This window comes from Capra hircus, chromosome 25 (assembly GCF_001704415.2).
Source record: "Capra hircus breed San Clemente chromosome 25, ASM170441v1, whole genome shotgun sequence".
NCBI classification, from domain to species: domain Eukaryota; kingdom Metazoa; phylum Chordata; class Mammalia; order Artiodactyla; family Bovidae; genus Capra; species Capra hircus.
In genome coordinates, this window is record NC_030832.1 from 2168695 (window position 1) to 2193748 (window position 25054).

Here is a 25054-nt window from a genome sequence, read left to right on the forward strand (position 1 = left end):
TTAAAGGGAAGAAATCTCAGTTAGTCCTTGAGATCAGGTGTCAGAATTGTCATGAAACTGTTTACCTCGGATTGGAACTTGAACCCATGTGCTGGGGTTCCAACTCAGCCAAAACGTTGCTTGGGACTTGAACTGACAAGATTGGGACTTGAACCCAGCCAAAACCAATAGTCTTCCAACTGAGATCACAGACCTGGTTTCAGGACCTAACAAACCTCATATCAGAAAGACTTCAGTGAGACACAAAGTGATAGCTAAGAAATGTATTTATTCAGAAAGAAACAACACTCCATAGCGAGCAGGCCATCACAGAGGGTGAGTGTTGTGGTCTTGAAACACGGGTGTAGTTACCTTTTATGGGCTGGGTAATTTCATGTGCTAATGTGTTAGTCGTGTCTCTTTGCGACTCCCTGGACTGTAGCCTGCCAGGCTAGTCTGTCCATGGGATTCTCCAGCAAGAATACTGGAGTGGGTTGCCATTTCCTACTCCAGGGACAGGATAATGAGTGGGAGGATTATTCCAACTATTTGGTGGGGAGGGGGTGGAGATTTCCAGGGGTTGAGCCACTGCCCACTTTTTGGTGTTTGAGGGTCAAGCTGTCATGGTGGCTCACATTAGCTTGCTGCTGTGTTACAATTAGTTTATACTGAGAAGCAAGGTCTAGGCAACTTGACTTGTCTGCCATCTTGGACCCATTTGATTCTAATCAATTTATGTTATGCCCCCTGGTTATGTCATTCTTTCAAAGGTTGTGCCCTGCCTGCTTCCCTCCTGTTTCACCCATGCAGTTAACTTCTTGGGCTCTTCCTCTAGAGGCTATCTTGTTCATAGTTTGTTCAGATTACTGAATTAGAGGCTAGGGAAGCAATCCAGTCATCTGCTGAATTCTTCATTTCTCCTTTCTTGATATGCAGAAAGAACTAATATGGCACGATATTGTGCGATTAAAAATTTGAAAGGTGTGCTTAGCCCAGAGACAGGTAAAGTATGGTTTCAAGGAGGGGATGTGTGTGCTGGTTCAAAACTTGTTTACAATTTAGCTTTGCTAAGAGACAAGAAAAGGAGCTTCCTGCTGAGGGCAGTTTCCTGCAAAGAGCTGCTTTCACACTGCCTCATACCAACAACACCTTACCAGGGTCCTTATTGGACCCGCTAAACTGGTTTAAATAATCCTAAAGCCCCGCAAAACTGGTTTAAATAATCCTCACAACCTAGGCTAGGGCGGGGAAACAGTACAGTTTTCTGATACGGTGGCCGAAAGATCCAGAATTTAACACCTCCTCAAAATGGCCACCAGGGAGTCCCATAATCATGAGTCAGACTACCAGGTCTGACTGTGATGAATACAGGTCTATGGCAGCCCAGGTCTCTCTGTGATGTGATTGTCTTGACGCCGCGATGACCAAGACATATCATTCATACATTCTCCTTGGGGCGTGAGGCACCCTACACTTGCGAACTTCAGCACCGTATTCCCTGCAAGAAGGATGGACCTGCGCCCAGGCCTCCGCGTGACTGCATCAACACGGGGACCTCGCCTTTGCCACAACCAAGATGGCTCCACCGCCCACAGTCCCTCCCGCGCTCGCTCGCTCCCCGCCCGACTCCCACCGCCTCCATCACTCCGCCAACCGGCCCCGCCCGCACCACGGCGCCAAGATGGCGGCCAGACGCTAAGTCGGAGCGCCCCCTTGGCGGATTACTTAAAATGGCGGCACGGGGCGGGGCCGTCGGGCGCGGGGCACGCTGGGGCCGGCGCGCGGGCTGCCGGGAACGGGGCGGAGCGCGGCCGCGCCGGCGCGTCGAGGGGGAGAGGCAGCCGCCGCGATGGTGAGCGGGTGCGGGGGGAGGGGCGCCGGGCCGGGCCGGGGCCGGGGCCGGGGGCGGCGGGGGTGCGGGGCCGCGCGGGGGGGCCGCGGCTCCGCGCTCACGCTGGCCCGCCGCCCCCAGGACGTGTTCCTCATGATCCGGCGCCACAAGACCACCATCTTCACGGACGCCAAGGAGTCGAGCACCGTGTTCGAGCTGAAGCGCATCGTCGAGGGTATCCTCAAGCGGCCGCCGGATGAGCAGCGGCTGTACAAGGTGCGGTCCCGTAGGTTCCAGGCGCTCGGGGGCTGCAGGCGCCGGTGGGCGCACGGCGGCAGCGTCGTTGATGTAAACATCGGCGACCAGCCGCCGCGGGCCGGAACTCCCCCGCGTAGGGCCGTTGCTCGAACTCGGGGAGGTGAAGCCCCGATAGCGCTCGCTGCACCGGGGTTCTCCATCAGGAGGGCGTGAGCGGCTCGCGCCAGACCCTATGCTGAGCGCCGAGGGCCGGCGTCTCATCTCATTCCTACAGCGGTCCCCTGCGCCGTTCCGGCTCTTGACTTCCTAGCTCGGCCATGAAGAAAACTGAGGCTCGGAGGTGGCCACTTGACCAACCCAAGGTCGTTGGCAGAGTTAGGATTCCAGCCGTGATGCTCTTAATCCTCTGAAAGCCTATCACTCGCCCCTCGGCCCAGACACTCCTTAATGTAAAGAAACGGAGGGTTTTGAGATGAGTCAGGTCCCACCACTTCTTCCCTCAACAACTGTTTATTACTCCCCAGCTTAATGGTGATGTTCTAAAAGCCCCGCGCCCTACCCCCTTTCCCCTTACAAACCAATCGCAGTTATTCAGCCAGGATCGCTCGGGGTTTGGCGTTTTGGGGCAATCCAGTGTCGTCCCCTCTTTGAAGTCTGGCAGCAAGAGGTCGCTCACCTAAGTGCATTGATCTGCTTCTGCCTGGAAACTGATCTTTTGCTCCACTCCCTTTGTCTATAAAGGCTTTTTTTCCCTTATCTACTGGGATTTCTGTGATAAGGACCCTTCCTGCTGCCTGAGTTCCTTCCACTGTGTAGCCTTTGCTCATTGAAGCCTCTTGGCTGCCCTATGAGTTAGGAATTCCAATAACTTCTATTTTACAGATAAGAAAACTTCACATCAAAAAGAAGAAACTGTTTGTCCAAGGTGGTAGAGCTGGGGTGCAACCAGAGCTACCTGTGGCCAGATTGGTTAACTGGCACTTGGAATCGCATTCACCTAGAGTTAATGGGTGGGGTGGGGAGCAGGGGAGATTCCAGAGCCCTATCCTGGAAGATTCTGATATGGAAAGTCTTGGCTGTAGCCCTGGAAACTTACATACTCTGGGGTGGTTCTGGGCCCTACTGGGGCTGTGTCTCTTCCCTCTTCTGACTTTTAATGTAGGTCTTGACCAGAGAAGTCTTTGTGACTTGCCTCTCCTGGGGCCTCTCCTGAGACCCTGCCATCCTCTATCCTCAGGACGACCAGCTTCTGGACGACGGCAAGACATTGGGCGAGTGTGGCTTCACCAGCCAGACAGCACGGCCTCAGGCCCCCGCCACTGTGGGGCTAGCCTTCAGGGCAGGTGAGAGGGGCAGTGACAGGGCGGAAGTGGCCAGTGAAAGGGGTGTTCAGGGAGCCTGCAGTTGTTCCTCCAAGCCTCTTAAACCCTGTCTCCCCGTATACCATCCAAGCAAGCAATGGATAGTGTGAAGCAATGTGAAGGATGTAAGATGCTTGTGGAAACTGAAGCCCATTTCTTGGAAGATTCAAAGATCCTTAGTCACAGTACTGGCTTACATTTACAGAGAAGTAAGGGCCTGGCCCTGCAGTCTGCATCTTATTTCCATTGTCCAGTCCAATCCAGTCTGGCTAGCCCTGAGGGGCAAGCACTGCCATTCCCGTTTGTGAGCTTTGGATGTCCAGTCTTGCTGGCAGTCACGTGGGGACCCCCCAGTCCAGATGCAGGCTGCCGGGACCTTGTTTGAGCTGGGTGCCATGCCGCCTGCTGTCTCCATGGTGCATTTCTGTACTGGGCAGACTTTTATTAGGATCATTTTAAGGATGAGTGAGCTGAGCCTGCAGAGGTTAGAATGGATTCTGCCGTTTCTTGCCCTCAGAGCTGGTACTCTCCTCAACCACGTGCCACCCTGACCTAGGCTTAGATACCTGAATGGTGGGGGTGGTTTGTGTTGCTCCGGTGTATCTCTTTTTCTCAAGAAAAAGATTTAAATTTTATCCTTTGTCTCTGAAAATTTGAACAGAGGTCATAGGGTCTTTTCTGTAGACTCGGGGGCTGGTGAATTTGGATGAAGTTACAAGTTCATTTTTGTAGCTTGTAAGAAATCTTGGCTAGGGCTTAGGAGGGAGCATATAGCCTCAGTTAACTTTAGCCTCACAAATATCCTGTTCTGAGGACAAAGCAAGTGAAGAAGCCTCAGCAGCTGTGTCCTTGGACAGCTACATCATGCCCCGTGCCTCCCAGACTGGTGTGGTCTCCAAAAAGGAGTATGATGCCGGGACCAGCCTCACAGTGAGGGGGTGAGACCTCGTGCACCCAGGCCCCACGAGTGCTCAGGAAAAGGCAGTTCTAGGGGCCTTTATGTGGGTTCCCTTGAGTCTCAGTGATGGGCAGGCAGGTGCGGTGCTCTCTGAAGGTGTTCTCTGAGGCAGGTAGGGGAGGGCTGAAAGTACATATGTTCTTCCTAAGCTAGGCCAGGCTGCAAGTATCTGCATGTATCCAAGAGAAAGTATCTGTTCCTCTGATTTGAACAAAGGCACTCTACGGACTGGCAGCACCTCAGCCATCTTGCAGGTGAACACTGTCACAGAGCAGTGAGGTGATTGGTTTTCCCCATGACCCCCAGTTGTGACATACGTTGTGGTGACTGCACCTTGGGTGGCAGCACCTCAGGTATGGAATAGCCATTTTGATGAGGGCTGTGCTGTGGACTGAAGACAGGCTGCTTCTACTCACAAAGTGCACTTCTGGGCTGGTGGGGGGCGGTGTTGTTTCCTTGTGTAGAGAGTGGTCTCCCCACCCCACCAAAGTGGCTGCTTAGGTAGGGAGGTGTGGTAAGTAAATGGCACCTTTCAGACTATTTCCAAAGAATGGGGAGAGGTGGTAATAGACTCAGATTGTGTCTTGGAAGATGACACAGATGGTTATTAGGCTGGGCCGGGTGTCTTTAGCACTGCTGACGTTGGGGCTGGATGATTCTGGGGGAGGTTGTCCTCTGCACTGCAGCATGTTTAGCATCGCCAACTCCTGGTAGGTTGTCTCTCCACTAGAGGCCAGTTTCAGCCGAGTAGGGAGCCTAATTGGTTGAGATCCTGAGCCAGGTGGAGAGGTTTTTCATGCAGAAGAAAAAGTGCGGTTCATTTGCGGTGCTGAGGTCACAGCAAGAACAAGACAGGGAAAGCTTCCTGGGACCCGCTGTTCCTAGTAGAGCAGTGGTCATGAGAAACAGGGCATTCCCAATTGGTGGTTATGTGTCCTGGGCGCTGGGAACATAGGACTGTATAGGGTGCCTGGGGAAGGTTTCTCTGAAGAGGGAAGAGGTGGTATCTGAACGCCCTTGGGTGCCTGGAGGCAGCAGCCATTCTAAGTGGCAGAGGGCAAGGCAAGAAAAAGTTTGATGTGGGAACACGGGGGGCATAGGAAACATGAGGAGCAATATAATGTCTTGATGCGAAGTAGGGAGAAGTGTGAAGGGAATGGAGGAGATTGTAGGTGGATGCAGATAAGCCTGGAGGCTCATTCAGGGAGACAGAGTAAGGACAAGGGCCCCCCGCATGGCCAGGCTGGGGGAGGGCAGCGGAGGCCACCCCAACTCCAGCGAGGCCCCCTTTCCTCTCCCCTAGATGAGGCATTCGAGGCCCTACGCATCGAGCCCTTCTCCAGCCCACCTGAGCTGCCGGACGTGATGAAGCCACAGGACTCAGGAAGCAGCGCCAACGAACAGGCTGTGCAGTGAGAGGCCTCCCCAAACTGTCCCCCCTAAATAAAAGATTTGGGCGTCCACCTGGTTGCTGCCTCTTTCTGCACACCCTCTCCTGTGTCAGGCGTGCCCCTTCCTGGTGTGTGGCCCACCCTCAGCCTCTTCCAGCCCAGCCTTCTCAGCCTGGGGACAGAAAGGTCTTCCGCTTTGTTTCTTCAGGGCAGCACCCTCCTTGGGGGCAGGGGACACAGCCAGAAAGCAAAGGCAGCTCCTCTCCTAGCCCTCCCACCCCCAATAAAGTTTGTAGACCCAATTCCTGCATTTCTCATTTTTATTTGACAGAAAAAGTTGCTCTTGCTGTACAGATTTTAAAAAACCAAAATGCCTTTAAGAAACGTGAAGAAAAGTTGGGGGGAGGGGCCACAACCTCACTGGGAGGCCAAGAGGAGCCAACTGATTTCAACTCCCCTTCCTTCTGGGTGTAACTCACACAGGTCTGCTAGTTCCAAACCATCATCCCCCCAGGAACTCGGGGTTCAAGGGGGGCAGTGCCTCCGAAGTCCTTTCTGAGTCAAAACCTGGGAGTCCCAAACCGTATCCTCCCCTCCCACAAATCCCATTCTCATTCCCAACCCACCCCAAACCCCCCAAAACATGTGAACCAGGAAAAACTCACAGAGATTAACATTTCACAGAACAAAGAAAAAAAGGAGGGAGGGAAATAAGGGAGCCCTCCCCAACGGGATGCTGCCAGGGTTGGGGGGGAGGGCAGACAAGGACCCCTTTCCCCCAGCTCTGTTGGGAAAAAAGGAGGGCACGCCCCGCAGCTCCAGAACTTGGGGCAGGATGGAATTCCCCTGAAAGGATTCACGGAGACCTGAAACAGAGGAGAGTCATCAACGCAGAGGCCCAGGCAGCCCCACGGCACTCAACATTGGGCCCAGCCCCGGAGTGTGACAAGGACTCACCTTGAGGAGCGGTGCCGCACGGGGTGGGGGCTGGGCGTCTCCTTCCTGCGCTTGTGACCCGGGGAGCGGCTGTCCCCACGCTGGCTTCTCCGGGAACCCCGCTCGCTGCTGCTGCAATGGAGAACCGTCATGAGACCACACACAGCACATCACCAACACCTGGTACCCTGGAACCTGAAAACTTCATCCTGCAGGAATCAGCTGCTAGAGCAGGCTATCACAGGAGAGCAGTGGCAACTGTACCTCTGCTGGTCCCGCGGCGAGGGCTGGGGTGAGGGGCGGCGGCGCTCAGCGGGCGAGTAGCTGAGGGACCGGGAATCCCGGAGGGAGTCTATTGGCTTCCGGGGGCTGCGGGACCTGGGGATCAGAGCAGGTCGCCATAGTGCCTCACTCTTCCAAACTCAGCAGCCAACACTCAGGACCACCTCCACCCCACCCCAGGTCCTGACCGCCAAACCTCATACCACACAGGGCCAACCTCAGACCCACCTTCATCCGCTCACTCACCCATCCGCCCGCACACCATCCACCGAGTCCCCCAACAGGCGGGGCACGGGGTGCAGCGGGGGACGCAAAGATAAAGACAGTCCCTGCCCTTGGAGGGACTCAGTCTGATGGTGAAGGGAGGCCAAGGGAGGCTCGCTGTGCCCCATGTGTGGGAAGCAGCCCCACAGTTGTACACAGGATGTACACGGGGTCTGGGGACCCAGGGGAGGGAAGACAAGGGCAGGGCAGGGAAGGGGCAGGGCAGTCTTCTCGAAGGTGCTGTTTGAGCGGAGTCTTGCAGAACGAGGAGTTCACCAGGCGGACAAGGGAATTCCAGGCAGGAGGAACAGCATGTCCAAAGGCATGGGGTTCTCCTTAGACTGCAAGGCGCTGTTGAGTGTGGCTGGAGCACAGGGCATGTGTGGGGGCGGGCAGGAGAGGAGAACACAGGGCAGGCAAGGCCAGTTGGTGAAGAGCCTCACACGCCATTCCCGCAGAGGTGGGGCTTTTTCCTGCAGGCCACAGGGCGTCCCGGAAGGATTTGTGGAGTGAAGGGAGTAACCAGATGTGCGGTTTTAGAAAGATCCCTCTGGCTACGTGTGGAAGAGAATGGCGTGGAGGCAGGGAGACAGGGAAGAGGCTGTGGACAGAGTCGGGAGAAGATGACGGTGGCCAGACCAGAGCCCTGGTAACAGTAACAGGCTGACTTAAAAGCTAGAATCCCTCGGACCTGGGACCAGGTTGTATGGCAGGGAGAGGAAGGAACCTAGGACTCCCCAGTTCTGGCTCACGCACCCGCTTGGATGGCGCAGCCCTCCGCCAGCACAGGGCACAAGAGGAGCAGGCAGGGAGAGGAGAGCCCAACTCCTCCTGTACGAGCAGACACACCCAGGGTCACACCCCACCCTTGTGTCCAGCAAGGCAGCACTCACCTCCGCTCACCAGGGGGTGGCTTCTTGGGGCTTGCAGGTTTGGGCAAGGCCTGAGGGCCAGGCTTAGCAGGGGAGGGGGAGGAAGAAGTAGAGGAGGAAGAGGAGGAGGAGGAGGAGGAGGAGGAAGAGGAGGAGGAGGAAGAGGAGGAGGAGGAGGATGATGAAGAGGAGGAGGAGGAGCTGGAACTGGAGCTGCTAGAACGCCTCTTCCGCTTGGCTGGGGCTGGCTCCTGAGGACGGCCCTCTCGAACAGCCTCCTTGGGGGCTGGGGCAGGGCTGGGGACCCTGTGGGAGAATAAAGTGTCACGTGGAGACGAGCTGCCCCAGCCCCAACCCTACCTTCCTTGGCCTGGAGGAACGGCAGTGGGGGAGGGGTGCTGAGGAAGGCCCTGGGAGCTCTCCGAGTTGAGAGCTGAGCCTGAGCTGGGAGCCTGTGAGCGCATTCTCTGGAGAGCGTGGCCCCAGCCGACCCAACCTCTGCTAACACAAGCAACAGGCTGGGGCCCGCAGCAAAAGGGATCAAGGTTAAACCTCAAGAATGTCCCTGAAGGAAGAATAAGGCCCCTGGGCTCAGGTGTGGAAGCCGAGCTGGGTGGTCTCCGTCCACGGAGAGGAGAGCCGCAGCTTGGGGAGGCCACTGTGTGTGCGGGTTGGCTGGGGGAGGGGCCGTCCTGCCTGGAGGCAGGGAGAGGGATAGGATGACCTCTGAAGATCCTTCCAGCCCAGGGAGTTCCTCTTGAGGTCTAACTGCCATCCCTCCTGCTGTAAAATTAAGTCCATTTCCTCTAGTTCTGTCCTCTGTAGAGACGGAAAACTTTTCATTATCCTCTAGAGAATTAACCTTCGGAGACTTTTACCTGTCCCATCCCTCCCCCCGTTAACCCCCACCCCAGCATTCTCTTCTACCCCCAACTTAAGGGTCAGGGTCCCATACCTCCTCTCAAAGAGCAAAGAACCTCTGGACAGGGATTCTCCCTCCCCACTCCCACCAACCATCCCTGAAGCCTTCCCCGTACGAGACTTCTACAAGTCCCCTCACCTCTTTAGTGCTACCTCAGGTTGCGCAGGAAGGCTAGAGCCCTCCGAGTCACTAGAGCTGGAGCCAGAGGAGGAGGAGGAGGACGACGAGGACGACGACGAGGAGGACGAGGAGCTGGAGGACGAGGAGGACGAGGAACTCCGCCGCTCCTTGGCTGGCTGCAGGGCAGCCAGTGTGGAAGGCTGCTGGGCCCCCGCACAGGCGGGTGGTTCCCCGCCCTCTGAGTGGGACACCCCGGGGACAGGGCCAGAGAGCATGCCATTGTGGTCACCAGCAGAGGATGTGGTCTTTGCCACCGTCCCGGAGGAAAGGGACTGAGACCCTGCTACAGGGGTGGTCTGGGCAAGCAAAGATCGAGATTGGTCAGAAAAAGCAGATGGCACAGGGGACCTAGGCCGATCCTGAGCTGGAGGAAGAGCAGACTGTGAGGGAGCCTGGACCATTCTAGAAGCAGGAGAGGGAGCCCGCTCAGAGGTCACTCTAGACTGGCTTGGGGCAGATGGCGGGGTTCTGGACCTGGCTCGGTCAAGGAGTGGTGGTGAGGTTCTCCCACTAACACGCTCATAAGCAGAGAGGGGCACCCTGGGGCTGGTGAGGTTTGCACCAGACAAGGCTGGAGCCATTCTAGCACTAGTGAGGTTTGCAGGGGCCAAGGCTGGAGGGGTTCTTGAGCTGGCGATATTCACAGGTGCTGTGGCATGTGCAGACCTAGGACCCACCAGGTTTGCAGGGGCTGGAGCCTGGGGTGCTCTGGAGCTGGACGGATAGTTTGCAGCAGTCGGAGCTGTGCCAGAACCCGTGAGACTCAGAGCTGCCAAAGCAGCGGGGGTTCTGGCTCCTGCTAGGTTCACAGCTGGGGCTGTGGGAGTACGAGGGTCAGCGAGGTTCACAGCCGAAGGTGCCACCGCTGTTCTGGGGCTGGCCAAGTTCATGGCTGCTGCTGCAGCTGGTGTTCTGGAGTCAGCCAGGTTGACTGCTGAGGGGAGGGCAGGTGTCCTGGCACTGGCCAGGTTCATGGCTGCTGCAGAGGCTGCAGGGATCCTGCTGGCAAGACTGGCCGCAGGGGCCGTTCGGAGACTCATGAGAGGCACTGGAGCTGGAACCTGGGACATTCTCGCAGCAAGGCCAGCTGCAGACATGGACGGAGGAGGCCGAGCGGTGCCAAGGCTGATGGCCGTCAGAGCAAGTGCAATTCTTGACTGAGCATGGTTTTCAGGTACAGATGCTCTTGGGTGATCAGGAATTCGGGGACCTGGACCATCCATCATGGAACCGCCAGCTTGCTGCAGGACAGACATGGGTGTTCTGGAGCTGCCGAGGGGCTCAAGTACTCCAGGTGACCTACAGCGGTCAAGAGGAGTTGGTGACATGCTAGGACGGCTGAAGCAGCCCATTCTGGAGCTATTGAGAGCTACAGGAGGTGTCCGAGAACCAGAATGGTTTCTTGTTGCTGGAGGAGTAGCAGAACGTGATCGATCGGAACTGCTTCCAGAGGCAGAACGTCTGCGGATGGCCGGAGGAGATCTTGTTAAGGACCGTTTGCCCCGAGTTGTTCGTGGAGTACGGGATCGGGAACGGCGGCGAATAGCAAGTGGCGAGCGACTTCGAGAGCGCTTGCGTGGCAGCAATGGGGTTCGAGACCTGGAGCGGCGCCGAATAGCTGGAGGAGTTCGGGACCTAGATCGGCGGCGTGTCACTGGAGAGGTTCGAGAGCGAGACCTCCTTCGAGTTACTGGAGAAGTGCGAGATCGTGATCTCCTTCGGGTGACTGGGGATGTTCTGGATCTCGATCTCCTGCGAGTGATAGGGGAGGTTCGGCTTCGAGATCGCCTTCTGGTTACTGGTGGAGTCCTAGATCTGGACCTTCTTCGAGTCACTGGTGGCGTTCTAGAACGAGAACGCCGGCGGGTCGGTGTCCTGGACCTTGAACGTCGGCGGGTTACTGGTGGTGTTCTGGACCTAGATCGCCTTCGACTCACAGGCGAAGCTCTTGATCGGGATCTTCGTCTAGTCACTGATGTCCGAGACCTGGATCGTCTCCGACTGACTGGTGAGGTTCGAGACCTGGACCTCCGTCGGCTAACCAGGGGTGTTCTGGACCTGGATCGCCGGTGGGTAGCTGGAGAAGCCCGAGACCTGGAGCGTTTCCACGGTGCTGGTGATGTGCGTGAGCGGGAACGCTTCCGACTGGTTGGGGGCGTCCGAGAGCGACCTCTGCGACGTCGAGAGGAGGTTCTGGAACTCTCCTGCCGAGCAGGAGATCTTGAATGGTAACCAGAGCCTCCCCTCCGACGGCGAGTAACCCGAGACCTCGACCGGCTCCGCTGTCTTCTCCGAGAGGTTGACTGAGATGATCCAGACCTATCCCGACGTCGGGTGGCCCTGGTTTTCTCCCTCCTCGAGCGGGAACGGGACCTCTGGAGCCCACGAGGCTTTGGTGAAGGAGAACGGCCTCTCCTTGAAGCTGTCTTAGTGCGTGGAGAGGATGCTGAACGCCGCCGGCGGGAGGATCTCGACTTTTCAGCTGGCTCTGGGGAAGATACTGAGGGACTTCTTCGGCGTCTTGGGGGAGTTCTAGAGCGGGTCTCTGGTGAAGATGACGCAGAACGGCTCCTACGGGAGAGCCGGGCCTTCCTAGTCAGCTCAGGAGATGACCGGGAGCTGCGACGGCGCGGCGGAGTACGAGACTTAGTCTTGGGCTCTGGTGATGACCGAGAGCTTCTTCTAGCAGTTCTGGATTTGGGAGGATGTTCTGGAGAGGACTCGGAACTGCTGCTTCCTTCAGGAGAAGGGCCTCTGCCTTTGCTTGATGAACCTGATCTGCTTCGTCTTGGAAGGACTCGAGGGGCAGGAGCCTTGGGTTCAGGAGAGGAATCAGAACCACTCTGTGCCCTGGGTGCTGCTCTTGGCTTCTCTTTAACCTCAGGGGATGAGCCAGACCTACTACGCCGAGGAGAAGGCCGGGATTTGCTGTCCACCTCCGGAGAAGATCCAGAGTGACTCCTCTGCCTGAGTGGCATTCGTGTATTAGCTTTAGAATCTGGAGAAGAGTCTGACTCACTTCTCTCCTGAGGGGATGCACTGGGTTTCCCATCGAGTTCCTGAGAAGATCCAGACCGACGTCTCTGCCCAAGAGGTGTCCTAGCCACAGTCTTCTGTTCAACTGATGACTCTGACCCACTTCTCTCTCTCTGGGGGGTAAGACACTTATTGTTGAGCTCCGGGGAAGATGGAGAACGACTCCTTGGCCTAGGGGTCTGAGGCAAAGCTTTTGGTTCTGGAGAAGAATCACATTCACTTCTCCCCCTGGATGGTGTTCTAGGTATATCTTTCATTCCGGGAGATGACCCAGATAGGCTGTGCCTGGAGGGAGTCCCAGATCCATCTCTAAGTCCTGGGGAAGACCCAGACCTGCTTCTCCTTGAGGGAGTTCTGGGTAAGCCATCTTTCAGTTCAGGAGAAGACGCAGAACTACTTCTTTCCCTTGAAGGGGTTCTGGGTATAGCTTCAAGTACTGGTGAAGACACACTCTGGTTTGAAGACATTCCTGCTTTTTCCACCACATCTGGGGATAACTCAGAGCTGCTGTGTCTGGAGGACCTTGTTGATTGTTCTTTCACATCTAGAGATGGATCTGTCTCTAGCTGATTAGGAAAAGGTCCATTCAAATCTTTACCCTCAGGAGAAAATCCAGTATTCATTTCTGCAACAGGGCCTCCTGAGTTTCTAAATTCTAAAGGTGATCCAAAGCTGTTCTCCCTGGGGGGAGAGTTTGACAGTTCTTTATGTTCTGGAGAAAAGTGTGGCCCGCTCCAAGCTGAGGCCATTGCAGGGACTTCTTCCGAAGAAGCCTGCAACTGGCTTTGGTCAAGAGTCAAAGGTACAGCAGGCCTTTCTATTTCTGGAGATGATTCAACATTACTTCCAGCAATTTCTTTAAGTTCTGGAGACAAATTCGGCAGGACTTGGTTTGATGATTCTTCAGATTTCTCTACTACCTCCATTAATTCTTCATCTTGGCTTGGCTTAACTAATGCAGAACTTTGGTCTTTTGTATCTGGAGATGACCTAACATCACCTTTTTCCCTTGATGGAGTTCTAGGGGTATCTCTGAGTACTGGTGAGGACTCAGGCCTATTCTGCACTGGAGGAGGACTCAATTTGTCTCTTGGTCTTGGAGATGATGCACTAACATCCTCTTGCAGGAATAAGCCAGTTTTTTCTTTTGATTCAGAAGGCTCTAATCTGCTCTGTCCCAGAAGAGATTTAGAGTCTATGGCAGGATATGAGAAAGAGTCGGACTGGGACCTGCTCTGTTCTGGAGATATTTCAGACTTCAGCCTAGGACTTGCTGACAATTCACCTCTTGTTGGAGATCTGGGTGCCAGCTCAGCGACTGGAGATGAGGGCCTAGAGCAGCTGCCCTTAGGAGGTGTTTGAGATTTGCTCTGCAGATATGGAGATTCAGAATGACCTGGTCTCATTTCTGGGCTTGAAGTACCAGATCTGGAGTCTGGTGAAGTTGGAGATTGTCCTTTCTGTTGCATAAATGAGGGCGGCGTGCTAGACTTGCCTCCTGGACAGAGGGAGAAGGATTCAGAGCAACTTTGTGCTAATGAATCTTTAGACTTCTCTTGGGAACATGGGGACTTTGATCCAAGATTATGCCCTGGTGGAGTCTGGGGCTTTGCTTTGGGGCACGGCGAAGTAGACCCTGAGTGACTCTGTCTTGGTGGTGTCCCAGGTTTCACTTTGGTATCTGGAGAGGAAGATCTAGAATGACTGTGTCTTTCCAACAATCTAGATTCTGTCTTAGAGCATGGAGACACTGATCTGCTTTGCCTTGGAGGTGTTTTAGATGTCATCCTACTAGGACTTGGAGAAGAGAAGCCAGAATGGCTTTGGACTGGTGACGTTACTGCCTTCACTTTGGGTTGTGGAGATGACGACCCAGATCGGCTCCGTCTTGGAGGTGTGCCAGATTTCACCCTAGAAGGAGAAGACCCAGAGCAGCTGTGTCTTGAAGGGGTCCTAGACTTCACCTCAGGGTCAGGTGATGATTCAGAACGGCTCCGTCTCTGTGGCGTTGCAGACTCTTCATTTACCTGGGGACTTGTTACGGACCCTTGCCTTGGTGGTGTTCCAGACTTCCCTTTAGGTTGAGGAGATGAACTGGAATGACTTTGCCTTGATGGTGTTTTAGATTTCTGATTACCAGGCGGAGAAGAACCAGAGCGACTTCGTCTCAGTGGCGTTCTAGATTTAGCTTTGCGTTGGGATGATCCAGAACGACTGCGCCTTGGTGGTGTCTGAGACTTTTGTTTTGGACATGGAGAGGACTCTGAAAGGCTTCGCCTCACAGACAAACGGGATTTTGCTTTGGACCTTGGTGAAGAGAGAGACCTGCTCCGCCTAGAAGAAAGCCGCGATTTCTTCATTTCTGGACTTGAGTTGGACCTGCTCCTTCTCTGTGATGTGCGGGATTTGTTCTTCCGCTCTGATGATGAGCCAGACCTGCCCCTTCTTTGTGGTGTTCTAGAGTGAGATCTTCCCCGTCTAACTAGGCTTCTACTACGGGATCTTCCCCGTCTTGCTGGTGTCCTAGACTGAGATCTCCCTCTCCTGTTTGGGGTTCTAGAGCGTGACCGGCCACTTCGTCTAGTTGGTGTTCTAGAGCGTGACCGCCCACTTCGTCTTGCTGGTGTTCTAGAGCGTGAGCGCCCACGCCTGGCTGGGGTTCTGGAACGTGACCTGCCACTTCTCCTGGCTGGTGATCTACTACGAGACCTCCGTCGTACAGGTGATCGGGTCCTAGATCTGCGCCTTGCAGGTGTTCTAGACCGAGACCTGCCTCTCCGGGCAGGTGTTCTAGATCGTGACCTCCGCCTGGCAGGTGTTCTAGATCGTGACCTCCGCCTGGCAGGTGTTCTAGACCGAGACCTGCCTCTCCGGGCAGGTGTTCTGGAACGAGATCTACCCCTAGTTGCAGGGGATCTAGAGTGTGACCTGCCTCGTCTTGCTGATCTAGACCTGCCTCTTCTCTGTGCATTTCTGCTCCTGGACCAGCCTGGTCGCTGAGGAGACCTAGAGCGGCCACGTCGCTGGGGGCTTCTAGATCGTCCCCACCTCTGTGCAGAACGTGACCTACGCCACTGAGGTGACCGGGACCGAGAATGACCTCTCTTGGTAGGGGTTCGAGACCGAGACCGCCCCCTCTTATTGGTGGTAGGACTACGGGACCTCCCCACCCTACGGGAAGGAGTATGAGAATGTGACTTAGCCCGTTTTGCTCGGCCATGAGAGCGACTCTTGGATGCAGGAGAGGAACTCTCTCGGCGGGACCCAGGAGCTGGTGCCGGTTTAGGGCTTTCAGGGGAAGAGCTGGCATGCCGAGAAACTTTGGTAGGTTGAGGGGATGGTGGGCAGCTCTCTGAAGAAGATTGGGGAGGTTTCTCAGGAGACTTAGGTGGTGAATGACCCTGGGCTGGAGAAGCCTCAGAAGGGGGGTTCACTGGCTCCTGACTTAAGGGGGTTGTTGCAAGGGGTTGCGGGGAGCCGCCATGTTGCTCAGCAAGGAGCAGAGTGGTAGCCGGTGGTTCTGGCCCTGTGTTGCTCCTTTCCGGAGAGGGACTAGATCGAACTGCAGATTTCTAAGAGTGGAAAAGAGGGTAGGGGTAGGGATAATGTAAGCACCAAAACTTCCTATCATCTGTAAGGTCTCAACACCCCTTCCAATGAAACACCTTTTCCTCACCACAGGCAGTCACATTCATTCAATAATCACACAGTACAAAATACAGTTAAAAACATGTGAAAATAGAGTCTATAATAATCTCAAGTCTTCTAATCTAGAAAAAAACAATGCAATCTAATGTACTATTAGTTCACAACAACCACTGTAACATGCTGGATGCAGAAAAGAGTATTTTTAAATGTAAAGATAAAGCAGTTTCCCAAAGTGACTGACTTCACCCTTAAAAAATAACCACATTAAATGGAAAAAAAACTGAAAACATGGCATGTGAATAACAAAAACTAGGATAAAGTATAGGAAAACACAGAAAAAGAGACCAAGTTATAAAAACCTTAAAACATAAGCCAAGAGAAATAGGAAGTAAATTATGTTTCTGAGGTGATCGAACTTGCAGTTTGGAAAATCAACTCTGGAGAACATGAAAAATAACAGGAGAGCTACAACTTTATCAAAGAGCAATTAAAAATATATTGTGATGATAGAAATAAGAAAACATGATTAGGGTCTGAATTAGAATAGCAAGTATAAACAGAGAAGGCAATGGCAACCCACTCCAGTGTTCGTGCCTGGAGAATCCCAGGGACGGCGGAGCCTGGTGGGCTGCTGCCTATGGGGTTGCACAGAGCCGAGAGTCAGACACAACTGAAGCGACTTAGCAGCAGCAAGTATAAAAGAAAAGGTATGGAAGAGATTTCCGAAAGTAGTTTTCAGACTGCAAGCAGCAACTCAGCAGGCTGAGAAGTTTTAGTAAGCCACAACCAGCATTTAATGAAATAAATACTAGAGACACAGAATAGTAAATGGCTAGTAAGTGTAAAGAAAATTTTTTGTTCCAAGTTTTATCTTACATTTACAAACAGAACAGTAAGATAAAACCTATTTATTAATATCTAGTGAAGTTTGAAAATCACAATTCTAAATGATTTGCAGATGCAAAAAAGAACTTTATGAATACCAAGAGACAAATCAGAAACCAAAACTTGATCTTACTCTTTCCTTAACTTTGAACAGCTATCCTGAATCCACAGCCTTGCAACCCCAAGAACATCCATTAATTCAGGAACATACCTCCTTCTTGTCTTTGTCTTCACTGGGACTGCTAGGCTGCTTTGTAGAAGGCTCCGGACTAGGCTGCCCTATGCTGGTAGTACCTGGTTCCCTGGGAGGTACGTCTCCCTCCCCTCGATGCCCCAAAGCAGGTGAAGGACTTCGTCCAGTCAAGGCAGTTGTATGGGTTTTAGCTGCAGCACTTCGAGACCTGAGAGAGGTAATCAAGGACGGGAAGAGAGAAAGAAAATCAGTTCAGGAGAGAACAGAAAACCCCCTCCCCAGCTCCCATCTACCTTTCCTGACTATAACCCTCCTCCAAAAAACCTTCTCTCACTCACAAGATTCAAATTACTCATACTGAAATTCAGGTCCAGTTCATTTTGCTCCTTCTCTTCTCAACATCAATCCCCCAAAAATATTCTCCCTCTACCCCTTCATATTTACCTCCCCCAAACCTCCCAGAACCCTCCACCCAGTCCATTCCCTACCCGCTTCATTCACAACTCACCTCTGAGCCCACCTCCTTCAGGAAGCCTTCCCCGATTAAGGAAGCCAGGGTAAGGATTCCTTCCTCCCCCAGACACCACGAACAAACCACCACCCCCCCTATTCTGGCAGTCCATATATATCAGAACAAAACAAAAAACAAAATAAATAAAATAAACAAAAACAAAAAACAAAAAAAAAGAGAAGGGGAAATGTATATGTCTGTCCATCCTGTTGCTTTAGCCTGTCAGCTCCTAGAGGGCAGGGACCGTGTCTTCCGAATGGTCTGTGCAGCGCCTAGCACACCGTGGGCGCTCAATAAATATTAAATTGATTAACCCACAAGTCCCTCTCCCTCCCTTCCTCCTGGACCACCCCTTACCGACTGCGGGAAGTATCTGAAGAAGAAGCAGAATCAGCAGAAGTTGAACGGTGGGCCCGTCGGCTCTTGGGGGCTGGAGTTGTACTTCGAGATCTGAAGAAAGACCAAGATCGCAGCTCAGAGCACTGTCACAGGTCTACAAGGTTCCCCTTATCCATCCCTCAACCTTCTACTGGACTGCCGTATTCCCAAGTGGCACTCATCTACTCATTAAGCAAATTTCCCTCTAATTTACTCACCGCTTCCGCTTCTTGTCCTTAGATTTACGTTTGCTCTTCGGAGTAGGAGACCTGGGAAATAAGGCAAGATTATTTAAAATAAAAATCATTTTTAAAGAAAAAGACCACCAAAAGTAGAAAGGGAAGAATTGTTATTCAGGAGAATCAACAGCAAGAAATCAAGGAACTGAGCTTTAAGGAGAAAAAAAAAGCAAACAAAGCCATCAGGTAGCAATGGCTCATCACTCCATGCGCCACTGTCCTCCCTCTGCCGCAAAGAGCGCTTACCTGTGCTTCCTTTTCTTGGATTCAGATTCTGACCTGTGGATAAAAGAGAAATAAATAAAACATAAACCATTATCTATGCCTGAACTCGCTAAGCTTCTCCCATCACTCCATGTACTCCCACCTCATACCTGTGCTTCTTCTTCTTAGAACTCTTCTTCCTCTCTCGTCGAGGAGAGCTGCTCTCTGACCTGCTAAACATGGGTTCAGAAACAGAGTCATTCAGCTTGCCTCCTTCCCTGGCCCACCCTACTTACGATCCATCCTCAGAAGGCTGCACAGAACAACTCCAACAGCACCTATGTGCCAGATCTACACCCAGAACTTTACTCTCTAAGCAGCATAAGTACCTATAACAACAAACCTCAAAAGAGAATACAGTACCAAAATTCTCATCAGTCCTGCAGAGCTACACAATCAACCCTTCCCACTGAAGCAGCAAACATATTTTTTCTCTCAGCTGAGACCTGAATGGTAACTCCTCTTCCCTGACTTTCCTGACAACTCCCTCCTGCTTCCTAGAGATAAAAATTTTCTATTTCCAAGGAGAAAAAGCCTGACAGGTGCGGTCCTCTGGCTACTAAAATAACTTTCCAACTAACTTACCGTCCTCTATCTTTCTTCTTTTTCTTCTTCTTTTGCTTTGGTGTTGGTGAACGAGAACTGCTAGACTCCCGGACAAGGCTGAGTGAAAATGAAAAGAAGCAAAGATGGGTGCTAAGATGAATTTTCTGAGACATTTCAACTTCAGAACAAAATCTGAAGAATATGAAACCACACACAAAAAATGGAGCAAAGCACTTAGAATTAGGAAGAGAAACTGACACTAATCTCATGTACCTGTAAGGTTTGGGAGGCTCAGGAGCTGGTTGTTTAGCTTCCCGAGCACGACGCTGGGGATCAAAAGAGCTGCCATCCACATAGGAATCACTGATGCCAAAGGCAGCTCGGAGTCGCTCATTCTTCTTCTCATTCAATTCTGCCAACTGGTGAGTCTCAGTTACCCTAGAGGAGAAAAAGTCAAAGGTCTAAAGGAGATAGACAACAAAATGCAGAGCCATATTCACACAATTGCAGGCATGGACCAAACAGCCATGAGAAAAGGCAGACAAGAGCAGGGAGAATGTCCACAGTAAGGAGAGAAAACAGCAAAAGCACAAGAGAGTCCAGAGAAAATGGAGAGGGAAACACTCACGCTGGCCTCTGCCCTGGGTTCTCCTCCTTCCCCCCAGGGTTCACATCCTTCTCCAGCAACATGAGTCGAAAGGTCGCCACTTTTTCCTGAATTTGCTGTTCCTCGTACCTGAAGAACAAAAGCCTTCAGGGTTAGAGCCTGACCAGACACTCTCCCCAGACCTGGGTTTACAATTCCCTCGTTCCCAGCAGGACCCCTTCCCTTTCCATGCACACATTAAATGTTTCACTCACTGTCACCCAAAGGGCCCTCCTATCAAATTCTGCTCTTTTCCTGTAATCTTTCTTCCCTCCACTGACTACACCCTCTAGAACAGTGGATTTTAAACATGCTACACTCCAGGGCCAAAAGAGGAAAGTTAAGCAGGCAGAGTTCCAAGTGTTCCTCCCCAACTTCAATCAACATGAACAGGTCTTTCATTTCATGGGATTCTGAAGTAACATGCATTGTTTAAAAAAAAAAAAAAAAAAAAACAGGGGGGACGCCACTGCTGAAGTTTGAAAACCACTGCTCTAAAAGGTTTTCTGCCTGAACATGCTCGTTTTCCACAAATTTCACTTCCCTACCCAACTCATGATCCCCTTTATCCAGGTGTTATTCCAATTTCCTGTCTTCCTTCCTTTGCTACTCTCCAAGGCCTCGACCCTCACATCCATTCACCTTCCTTTTCTCTACCAATGACGACAACATATCAGCTTACCAAGCTCTTGTGTCTTGCCTAGTCTGCTTCCTTCCCCACCTCTCCCTTAAAGCATGTTTTTCTCAATGGCCCCTCTCTTTCCCCCTGTGCCTTCCTCTAAATAATTCAGACTCCCTCAGGCTCCCTTTTATGTTCCAGACACAGGTTCCACTTTGAACTGCCCCTCAACTCCTTTCAATTTGCTAGCTTCTTTACCGCCTCCCCTCCTACAACTCACTCCTCTCCAGGCCTCTTTCAACTTGCCCAACACTCCCTACAGCCCACCTAACTCCCCAGCTCTGCACTCGCTGGGTATGTGGCTCTCCCCCAGACCTCCCTCACCCCTGCTCCTCCATCATCTCCTCCAGCTCGAGGCATCGCAGCTCCACGCGCCGCTTGCGCTCGTGGTCCAGGATGTCAGGATTAGGCCGCTTCACCAGGGCAGCCTCCAGGCGCCGCAGTTCCTCCTCTCCCTTGTAGTCAGGCCGCTCACCCCGGCGGCCCCGCACCAGGGACAGGTTGCGCTGGACGTAGCCGTTGGTGCCGCTGCCCCGGGGCGTCGGCAGCCCGATCCCGTTGTACATGGCCCCGTGCCCGGGGGGGGCACCACCGCTCCTGAGGGGGAGCGGGGAGACACGGGTCAGGCCCCTGGCCCCAAACTAGCCACTCTCCACCACCCAAATCCCTGCTCTTCTTCAACCCTACTTCAACAGGTCTCTCCACACTAAACCTCCTTTGGCTGCATAATCCTCCTGGTCTCCTAAACAAACCCTTCCTTCATCCTTCCCTCACTTACTTTCTACCAAATCAAGACCAGCTCTTACAGTCTTTACCCTCAGTGTGCAAGAGCCACTTCTGTTTGTACCTAGCTTTTCCTTACCCACCCCCAAAGATCCCATTTCTCCCAAATTTCTCCACACTATCCCTTTATTCTCCTTTGAACCCAATATGCACAAGCGATATCTTTACCAACTACTCTGATTCCTTGGCAACTGACTGAGGCCTCCAAACAGGGCACAACAAACACCAACAAAAAATAAAAACAGAGAGAGAGAGAAAGAGATCTGTGGCACACAAGGGCCTGCAGTCAAGTCTAGAGTCTTCCAAGAACTGACCTAGGCATTTCAGGCTAGCTACCCTGAACGAAGCCAGAAATTATGACTACAAATTGACTCGAGAACCCCTTGATATCCAAAAGGAGGCCTAACCTAAAAGGCCAGCACGCACTACAGAAACACATGAAGCCTGGATACATAATCCTCATATACATCATCTCTCAGGTAAGGGGCATATCAACTATCCTGACTGATATGTTATTTCTTCAATTTCCTTCCCAATAGGATTTCTCACATGGTTTGTGGCTCACCCAAGTCTCCCTAGCTCCTACGAAAAGATTGCGTTTCCAACTCAAACTCTCTATGTATCAAAGCGGTCTCCTCTAGTCCAACTGTTCCCCATACCTTCTCTACATCCTTTCCCTACATTTAGTCACAAAAACCCCACTCTTTCTCCCTCACCTTCATTCAAGTCAAACTGCTGACTTTCTTTAACAGTCTCATTACCTTACTGCCTAGTTTTTCTCATCCAGCCCCACATGACTCTGAAGAAACCCTCAAATGCTAGTTTTTTTCTGATTAGGTTTCTTGACTACACAGACTTCCTTTCTCCTGCTCTATGTACTCTTTTTTCCTCCAACTCCTCCTGTCCAAGATAGTTTCACAAAGGAAATGTGTGAGCGAAAAGGACCCCAGGAAAAGAACCCAAGGAACAAAGTGGAGATATTAGTGAAGGCAGAAGAAAAAAAAACACAGAACTGGATAAAAAGAAAAGTTCCATTTAAAATACTCTGGAAGAAACATATAAACACCTGGGAAAATGTACTAACCTCCCCTTTTACACGTAGATGTTGAATGAAAAGAAAACAGCTCAACTCTAGAACAGTTTGGTACCCCTTCCCCCCCCAACTCTAAGGCTGGGTCCCTACCCAATCCCAGTTGCAGACTCTAGAGATATGAAAACAAAACAAAAAAATAACCATATTGGGGTAAAGGATGATGCTAAATCTAGGAAAGGCAAGTGGAACTGTGTGAAACTAAAAATTTCTTTATAGTACAAGAAATCTTCCAACCTTCACGTTTACTTTCTCAAAATTTCTCCTTACTCTTAAGCTAGATTTTCTCTGGCTCTCTATACCCTACCTAGTTTCTGCTTCCCTAGCAGAAAGCTTCTGACCTGCAATTAATTTTTCAGTTTAACCATTCACCCACACTTCCATACCACCTCACACAATAATCCTCCCACTCCCTGGAAAAGGATAACCAGCAGCTGCTAAGCAAAGGGTATTCAATCACAACAGACTACTTTTAGAAAATGACCCAGCAAAGAAAACAAAAAACAGAAATACCATGGCATCCAAGACAATGCTCACAAAGGACAGATGGACAGGAGGAGTGTATCAATAATACATAATACACAAATCACCAAAACCCAAATGTAGACACTTAAACTAGGATCCACGGACTACGGGCATGCAAAAGTCACCAAAGCTAAAGGCAGATGAAAAGCAAGCTGCAAAAGAAGATAAAAAGCAGTTTTTTCTGTTGGAGAATTATCACATGTTAAACAAGACAAAAGGAGTCTTAAAATTCAGTATTATGACAGTCAAGGAAAGAAACGCAGGAAAAAGGGAGCGGAGAGTGCAGGAAAATGAAACTAATACGTAAGCACATCAAGTTCAGCACTGGGGCACCACAGTAGCTGACGAGGGACTACGGAACCCAGAAAGCTGAAGTACTAGCTCAGTAAAAGAGTGCCTAGATTCAACACACTCAAAAGGAAAGACAACACAACTTTTAAAATTTTTGACCCAAAAGATATCTTACATAAGCGTTTGCGTGAAAACCAAGGTCTGGAAGAGTTTTGAGTCAAATTATAATAAAACCCTGCGCTTTCTCCTCAAGAAAGGGCTGGCAGCCGCCTTCCCAGCTTCAACACAACTTTGGAGATCATGAAAAGGTGCAAGAAAAGAAAAGAGCACGTGGTCTGCCTTAACATACCTAGACTGAATACTTAATTAAAAACAACAAAAAAAACGTTTTGAATGCTTCGCTTAATACTTCATGGCAGACAGTAACGAATCCAAACTGCCTAAATCGAGGAGACATCTAGTTCAAGACCTTTTTTGCACAGGCTGAGCCGCCAAGACCTATTTTCGGCCTTGCGGGATGGGGGAGGGGGCTGCGCGGCGCCCGGTAGTCTGGGAGGCTCAGGGCCAGACCCCAAGCCCCGGGGAGGGACGGACGGGCCGGACGCCGGCGAGGCGCGGGGCAAAGGAGCCGACAGCCGGCCCCCGCCGCCGCAGCCCCCTCCCCGCAAACAAGATGTCGGCAAGGACAGCTGCAACAGGGCCTCGGCGCCGCACGCGTCTGGGAGACGAGAAGCCCGAGTCGCGCGCTACCCACTCCTCGCCGAGAACGCGCGCGAGCCCAAGTGCACTCGGCGGCGCGCGTCGTTGCCATGGGGGAGGGGGAATAAAAGCCCGCGCGCGACAAGAACCGCGGGAGAGGGGGAGGGGAGGCAGGCGAGCAGGGACGTCCGCGCGAGCTAGGGGCGGCGAGCGCGCGTGCGCGCGGCGGCCTGGGCCGTTCTCCGCGCGCTTTGGCCTGGCGCCGGGGCCGCCGCCCCTCCCCCACCCGGCTCGCTCGCTCCCTCACCCTCTCACCCGCCGCCGCCTCCGCCCGCCGCCTCCGAGGGGGAGAGGTGCTGCCGCAGATCGAGCTCCTGAGTCCTTCGGGGCCTGGAGCAGCGGCCCTGCCTCGCCGGTCCGCCCGACTCAGCCGACACCGCCGCCTCCTCGCTTCCTCAGGGGCCGCAGCGGGCTCCGACTGCGCCACTCGCACCCCGCCTGGGCCGCGTTGCACGTCAGCACGACCAACTAAACGCGTCAGCACGCAACCGCGCGCGTCGCAAGGCCCGCCGGGAACCGTAGTACGCTCCGCGGCCTTGTGCGCAGGCGCCGAATCAGCACGGGATGTGTAGTTTCTTGAGTCCCGAAGGAGAGTCAACTCTGTTGTCGATGAACTACGATTCCCGTCAGGCAGTTGCGAGGAGGGTCTCGGGAGCGGTTCGGAGGAAGCAACGCATTCCGGGGGTTTCCGACGGGGAGCAGGAGGACACAGGGCCTACCGTCGCTAGCCCTCGATCGCTCCCGCCTTCGGCCCAGAGCATGCTGGGAGTTGTAGTTCTAGTGTGGCGTGGAACCCGGAGGTAGCTTCGCTCTCCCCCCACCCCACGAGGCCGCCATTTTGTCTCCCCATGTTAGGAGGCAATGGGCCCGAGGCCAATAACACCGCTTCCTCCAAGTGACCGCACGCCTCCCGGGGTGAGCCCGGGGGCTGTGCTGCACCTATCATTCCGGACCCAGGAGTACCCGCCCCCCGGACCCTGGGCAGCGGACACCCCGGTTATCCCAGAGCCCAGCTACAGGCCCAGGGCCTGAGCCAAGAGCTGAGCCAGCAGACCGTGGTGTTCGCAGCTTCCATCCGCTGAACCGGGCTGGCTGCCCCTGAGGAATGATTTTTTTTTTTTATGACTGCGAGTAAGGGGGCCAGACAGAGGTGCAATTTTCTCCTGCAGAACATGAAGCGTGTTACATACGTGGCAGGGTAAAAACATTACAACCGCCCCCCACCCCGCCCCAAGTTTGTCAGCCCTGTGCGGAATGTCTTAGGTTAATGTTTTTAAGTCTGTTTTGCTTCAGCCTGAGGACCAGCTAGTCTCCCTCGGAGCAGAGTTGGGAGAAGCTGAGTTTTTG

At 52.9% G+C, this 25054-nt stretch overlaps 2 protein-coding genes across 17 annotated transcripts; one reads left to right on the forward strand and one right to left on the reverse strand.

Moving 5' to 3' along the window:
* TCEB2 (transcription elongation factor B subunit 2) lies at nucleotides 1738-6080 on the forward strand. The gene is made up of 4 exons (XM_018040152.1): nucleotides 1738-1831; nucleotides 1952-2086; nucleotides 3306-3411; nucleotides 5691-6080. Exons 1-4 carry the CDS (start codon nucleotides 1829-1831, stop codon nucleotides 5801-5803), a joined length of 357 nt encoding a protein of 118 aa, XP_017895641.1. The 5' UTR covers nucleotides 1738-1828; the 3' UTR covers nucleotides 5804-6080.
* On the reverse strand, nucleotides 6081-24195 carry SRRM2 (serine/arginine repetitive matrix 2). Of its 16 annotated transcripts, none has more exons than XR_001917222.1 (16): nucleotides 23963-24193; nucleotides 20584-20856; nucleotides 19563-19670; nucleotides 19208-19372; nucleotides 18974-19051; nucleotides 18499-18561; nucleotides 18371-18403; nucleotides 18104-18154; nucleotides 17865-17957; nucleotides 17015-17204; nucleotides 9193-15842; nucleotides 8154-8438; nucleotides 7243-7861; nucleotides 6979-7092; nucleotides 6736-6846; nucleotides 6081-6644 (listed from the first exon to the last, which is right to left on the reverse strand). XR_001917222.1 is itself a non-coding variant. In XM_018040149.1 (15 exons), the coding sequence occupies exons 2-15, from the start codon at nucleotides 20823-20825 to the stop codon at nucleotides 6635-6637; spliced, it is 8190 nt and encodes a 2729-aa protein (XP_017895638.1). In that variant the 5' UTR covers nucleotides 20826-20856; nucleotides 23963-24192; the 3' UTR covers nucleotides 6081-6634. The 16 variants fall into 16 exon arrangements, 4 of the variants coding, with proteins under 4 accessions (XP_017895638.1, XP_017895637.1, XP_017895639.1 ...); XR_001917230.1 differs by adding an exon at nucleotides 8857-8951 and having other exon boundaries at nucleotides 6979-7861; XR_001917226.1 differs by having other exon boundaries at nucleotides 6979-7861; nucleotides 18499-18558.

Bases quoted from the DNA above. Each gene is read 5' to 3' on its own strand.
- TCEB2 (XM_018040152.1), top strand. The intron at 2,087-3,305 runs GTGCGGTCCCGT...CTCTATCCTCAG, and splicing joins ATGAGCAGCGGCTGTACAAG to GACGACCAGCTTCTGGACGA. The intron at 3,412-5,690 runs GTGAGAGGGGCA...CCTCTCCCCTAG, and splicing joins GGGGCTAGCCTTCAGGGCAG to ATGAGGCATTCGAGGCCCTA.
- SRRM2 (XM_018040148.1), bottom strand. From the start codon at position 20,825: ATGTACAACGGGATCGGGCTGCCGACGCCCCGGGGCAGCGGCACCAAC. The intron at 8,439-9,192 runs GTGAGGGGACTT...ATTCTCCCACAG, and splicing joins CCTGAGGTAGCACTAAAGAG to GGTCCCCAGCCCTGCCCCAG. The intron at 6,847-6,978 runs GTACAGTTGCCA...TCTCCATTGCAG, and splicing joins TCGCCGCGGGACCAGCAGAG to CAGCAGCGAGCGGGGTTCCC.